The sequence below is a fragment of the Amblyomma maculatum genome, chromosome 11 (genome assembly GCF_055883805.1).
Source record: "Amblyomma maculatum isolate TAMU_Amacu chromosome 11, ASM5588380v1, whole genome shotgun sequence".
Classification (NCBI taxonomy): domain Eukaryota; kingdom Metazoa; phylum Arthropoda; class Arachnida; order Ixodida; family Ixodidae; genus Amblyomma; species Amblyomma maculatum.
The window spans coordinates 59,171,808-59,177,752 of record NC_139354.1 but is presented as its reverse complement, the minus strand read 5'-3'; the positions used below and the strand labels follow the sequence as shown (position 1 = coordinate 59,177,752).

The following is a 5,945-nucleotide window of genomic DNA, read 5'->3' as shown; positions in this document are numbered from 1 at the left end:
GAGAGAGCGCGGGCAAGGAAACAAGGGGATTGTGTCATATGAGAACGAAAAATTACCGCAGACTTTAAGAGTAGATGAGCCTGAACAATTTGGTTGGTTTGGTTGGTTTGTTGGGTGTAGCGTCCCAAAGCGACTCAGGCTATGAGAGACGCCGTAGTGGAGGACTCCGGAAATTTCGACCACCTGTGGTTTTTTAACGTGCACTGACATCGCACAGCACACGGGCGCCTTACTTTTCGCCTCCATCGAAAAGCGGCCGCCGAGGCCGGGATTCGATGCCGCGTCTTTGGGAACAGTAGTCGAATGCCGTAACCACTGCGCCACCGCGGCGGGGTTCTGAACGATTTTAATAATAGAGCCAAGTTAAAGAACATTTCATATTTGGTCAATTATTAGGCGCTTTTTTTTTCAAATCTGCTGTACTTTCCTACCTATATAACTTGGTTGAGTTTTTGCAAGTCGTGCATTTGAAATAAGGGTGTTTTTCCGCGCCTTCTTGATATCAGTATAGATATCACACACAATGCAGTGAGCAATATTTCATTTCCTTCATTATGATGGATAGCATACAGCGGAACAAAGCGCTCTATTTTATAATGTTTAAAAAATTTCTTCTTAATAAAAATCTACACCTGATTCACAATAAATTGCAATTAAAAATATTATACCTGCATTTCGCAGATACTGAAGAACGATAGCGCTGATTTTAATATTGATACAAAATTGACAGCGGAAGTAATGTCCTGCGCAAGCACTGAGGTTGCTTGAAAAACAAAAGAGTGCTAAAGTTTCAACGAACACTTTATTAGTGAATATGGCGCTTTATATAAAATTAACTTGGGAAAATAAAGCTTAAGGAGCTGCAGAATAACATGCTTTCTTAGAAATATCCTGCAGCATAAGCAGGTCCCTCTCGGTGCCTCCGAAGCGTTTCTTCGGTGCAAGCCTTCTCCGGCACGTGGCACAATGGCACTTGGCGTCACCAGTTTCTTTGGCAGACATCCCTGAGACTCGCAGGCTGTCAGACCCATTACTCAGTGAAATCAATTACTGACAAGGAATTATACCTAGCTTCTCCAAAATTTCCTCAGCGCATGCGTGTGCCTGATTGAAGTGCAGTTCTGCAACCAGACACGTGGTTCAGCAGCTTTTCAGCAAACCTCTTTCTTGGCTTTTCTGTGTCTTACGTACCGTCTAATAATAACACATATATATGTGAGGGCTCCGGTATTGCGCTAGAGACAGAATGAATTCGAAATGTTACAGAAAACGCAACAAAAGGCATACTAATGCGGTAATGTTGCAACATAAACAAATTATTTTGGAAAGTAAATAATTGCAGATGAAAAGACGTTATCTCTTCCTGCGCCTTAGGTAGAGTGCAATGAATACAATACCCATGAATGGAACTAAAAAATAACGCACAAAATAATTCGATCGTAGCAATGCGATGGCGGCGCTGCTGCTAAAATGTTTTGAATATTCGAGCACGCTCCACAGCAACGGAGGAATAATAGCACTCCTGTCTTTCACAACTGCTTCTTCATCATCGCTCGATGTTCTATTGCGGGCTTGCACGGGTTCCTGGAAAAGAAAAAAAAATATTTTTGATGGAATGAAATTCTTCTAGAGTTCATTCACCCCGTTAACACCTTTTAATGAAGTAAATGTATCTTATGCAGAGTATGAATAAAAATGGCTGTGTTTAACAAGAATACGACGCTCCAGATGGCAACAAAGTTTATGCTGAGACTTTTCGAGGCAGCATTTTTAAACCAAGTTTAACGTTTGTTAACCAGCCAAACCACAAAATTCTTGTTGGTTTTTCTTAGTGTAACCAGTACAACGGCGATAGAAAAGGCTGAAAAATTTGCCACGACGATTACAGCTGTAGAGGCAAAAGGGAATAAAGTCTTCGTTTTATGAAGTAGATCCCTATTCACAGTGTGATATTGGTGCCGCTATTGGTAAGTTTTTCTGCTTCGACTGAAATGTGAGTGGGAGCAAAAAAAAATATTTTTAAGGCGCATGTAGCCTTAGCGCATCTCTTCATTGTCAGTTTCCTGCGTTTGCGTTTACATTTCGCCTCAAGACTACCGTGTACGAAATATTATGACACAAAGTTTTACTCAACTAATTTTGCTTACTACTGTCGATGCGCTCAACAAAATATCTTGTTACGTAACGTTTTTGCAACGAACTATGCTTGAAATTTAAAACAAACAAAACCGTATGTGTGCTCTGAAGGCTCTGTACCACCAGATGCTATGACAGACGAAAGCTTACCTTTTTTTTGGCTTCGCACAAAATAATTTTAAAATAAATAAAGCCTGTACACCCTAACGCACACTTCGGCTGATACGTCCATTGTAGATAAAGAAAAATAAGAGGTGTCCCCTATGGAATGCTGTACTCTAATTTTTGCCTTTCATTTGGTCCTTGCAGATCGAAAACATACTTTCATTTAACCTCAGCAAGGCGATATAAACCAGCAAACTAACTAATCTCCGCTTTAATTATACGGGTGAACTATTTCGGAATAAACGCGAAATTGCAATTTCTAACTTGATGTGGTCTTTTAAGTCCAATTAGAGGGAATAGAGGCTGCCACCGACGAGAATTTAGCCCTGAACTTTTCTGTTTATGCTTGATATATCAAGAAGCGTGAACGTTTGGGCGAGTTGGCCAGACATACTTGACATGAACGGCGCGGCAGGGAGAGGCGAGGACACACAGGTGCTCGTCTTTGTGTGTTCTCTCTCCTCGTCCCTCCCTGCGACGCCGTTCATGACAAGCATGATATATCGCTGCTTTCGTTGCCTGTAAGTGGTATAGGCACCTGATCGCTTCTGTTATTCTGTGCCCATCTTGGAGAAGAGAAACAATTCATGCTCATTTACCAAAAAAATGTGTGTTACCTGCCACGTTTACTGCTCTTGGAGTCTGTTTATGCCTGGATGTGCGCATGGTTACCTTAGAGCAGTATGCATATCAGCCGTAAACCCAATAGAGCAAATACAGAAAATTATGTTGCGAGAGAAAGTTTGGTTGGTTATGTGGCCGTCAAGAACGATATTTCTTAAATGAAGAGTCCAAAGTATCTTGTCAGTAGTGCACCTGCAGTAGAATGCATTGTTGGGGACGCAATCCAGCTAAATAGGTGAGCAGCAATCGAAGCTCGTGGCTTAATTGTTTCCACCTGATAGTTTGACACCACGTTTGTGGAGGTAAACACTGAGTGTGCTGCTAATATATGTTTTAAAAAATTTGAAAAATTACGAAGGCAGGTGACTCATGCAGTCTGAATAATTTTTTGCGTCTTAAGAATGCAATTCTGTCGTTGTTTTATAGGATACGTAATCAAATAACTAATACGTGAGAGAAACATAGTTTAGTTTTGTATCTGAATGGCATCTAGTTTGCGAACAAGTTTTAGGGATATCGGGAAAAAATTCAAATATCTCGGTAATCGTTCTTGAAATAAGAAGGCGAAATAGCCACGGACGACATATTGATGGCGATCTCTTTCTATTAGCAGTGTTCTGCGTCATTCGCATGCAACTGTGACATGTTTTCCAATATGTTGTGTCAAATTATAACATACTGTAAACTTTTGGAGCTTTTGTGATAAGTTTGTTTAATTGTAAACGTTACCGTAATATCTCGAATGTATATATCTACCCTATCACGCTCTGTTGACAGTGCTCCCGACAGGCTAGCTTTTACTCATGAAGATCAGAAAGCACTTTTATTTAGAAGAGTCAAGCACACTAAGAAATAACCAAACGGGGGTAATATCAACATGTGTTCTGGTTGGTCGCCGACAGAAGTGGCTGTGATCCGAATGGTGGCAGTCGGCAGTGGTCAATTAAAAACCGATGAAAAGTTTCTGAGGCAACGAACTGAAAGTGTGCGAATGTATCGACCATCCAAAAAAGTATGGAGTCTTTCAATTCTCTTCCGGGACAAACCAGCTTTCATCTTTTGTCGAAAATAATGACACGACTGCGCGTAGGAGCGTTCAAGCGCCACCAAAGAGATATTACTAATGTGTTTGCAGTTATTTTACTATATGATACGTACAATTCCGTTGGCCTAAATATTCACCGTAAAACAGCACACATATACTGCAGATAAAGTACCGAATATCAGCGCATATATTGAGGCAAGTTGAATAGGCTAATACTAGCCTCGAGTACAATGTGAAACTGGATTCAATAGCAGCAAATGTGTCTATTGTTCTTGTGTTCCTTTGGGGCCATGTTGTCGCTTTAGTCTAAAGGCGTTAGTAGTCGAGTTCATTAACTGTTCAAATAAAGTGGCAACAGTTTATAAGTCAGTCCACTGATGGCGAATCGGTGTACACGACCAGGAATTTTTCTATGACTCGTTTTCTCCGTCGCACAGTCGTCGGTTATCGAATACGCTTTGGTGAGCTTCCACGCTTGAAATACTGTGGAGGCGAGATGTTGGGTGACGCCCCCAAGATCACGATAAGGTATGGCCTTGAGGTTATCTGTCTGAACCAGTTACATCTCTCAGCATGATATTGAGCAGGTTTTAGGTCTTCCAGATGAAACTATAACGCCATCACGTGGGTGGTTTTCCCCAAGCACTATTGCTAGAGAAGGCTGTGCAAATGAGTGGTATTTTGATTATCCTGTTTGTCATCGACAGACATCTCACATGTCGTCGACCGTTAAGCTCAATCGTGCCATTCACGTTTAGCTTTAGAAGAGACATCTGGGCGAGTTGGTATGGTGACATGATGTAAAAACAGCGCTATAGACGTGGACGGAGGTTAAGAACAAAGAGGACGGGCGCTGCTCTTCACCTCCGTCCACGTCTGTAGCGCTGTGTTTTTACATCACGTTTAGCTTATCGGACGTAGCACTCGTACCAGTGGCTTGTTTTGTGTAATGCGGGCTGCTTCGGTAAAATATGCAATACGTGCTGTTGCCCTGCCAGTGGTGAAACCCTCGGAGGCCCTTTGTAAAGAAAGATGGCTTCAACGAAAGACTAGGTAAATTTTGCAGCTTTGTAAGGGGGCAGGACTCTCGATTTAAAGTAGCATCCCAAGGAGCCTTGTACTGCTTGCAAAACCTAATTTTCTACATTGAAAATGGGCATATATGTTCATATCTACCTGCGAAAAGGTATGTTGCCTCTACGGCCCATAAATATTGTGGAGGTTTGTAAGGTATTCAGGTTGGAAAAGACACGTTACATTATTTAGCGCGGTTTTTTGTACTATAAGACACTCTTCTGAAGACAAAATGGAGCAAAATGGTGTTCGAATGCTCCGAGAAAGGAATAATGCCTGCTTTCCAGTTACTCGGGAGGACGTCTCGAACCCATGACCTGTTTTTGATGTTGCGTGAAATTGCCGACAGCTACACAGCAAGTCAATAAATTCTCATAGGAGAGAGGGTTAAGCGAGGAAAAAAAATTTCTCGTGTACTATTCACGACTTGCTTAGTGGGATTATTTTCAGAACTGGGATCGGAGCAGCTACAGAAGGGTTGATAATGAATGCTTCAGTATCCTTGGATTCGCTGATGACGCTGCTCGTTATGGACCACCGGGGACAATTTGCAAAATGATTGATAACCTAAACTGAGAAAACGGAACCATAGGGCTAAGAAATATATGCAGATGACTAAATTAGTGTTCTACAGTTTAGCAACGGAACAGCAGTCTACAATAGTTAGCTATATAATACGTATCATATTGTGAAGTGGTAAGGAATACCTATATATCTGTATAGGACAGGTAGGGCACTGAAATCAGAATCACAAAAATATAAGATTCAACAAAGGATGGAGATTTTTGCATCAGATAATGTATAGCGGTATATTAGTATCCCCTAAGAAAAAAGTTCGTAATACATGTATCTTACCAGTACTCACCTTGTGGCAGAAACTTCTTAGCCAACTAAAGGGCTT

General features: G+C 41.3%; 1 protein-coding gene across 1 annotated transcript in view; it reads right to left on the bottom strand.

Moving 5' to 3' along the window:
- Positions 1-783: 783 nt before the first annotated feature.
- Positions 784-5,945, bottom strand: part of LOC146173900 (TNF receptor-associated factor 6-like) — a 33,034-nt gene continuing 27,872 nt past the window's right edge. The window contains exon 6 of the mRNA XM_084583336.1: positions 784-1,584. Within this exon, the coding sequence (XP_084439462.1) occupies positions 1,354-1,584 (231 nt within the window). The 3' untranslated portion in view covers positions 784-1,353. The remainder of the gene's footprint in view (positions 1,585-5,945) is intronic.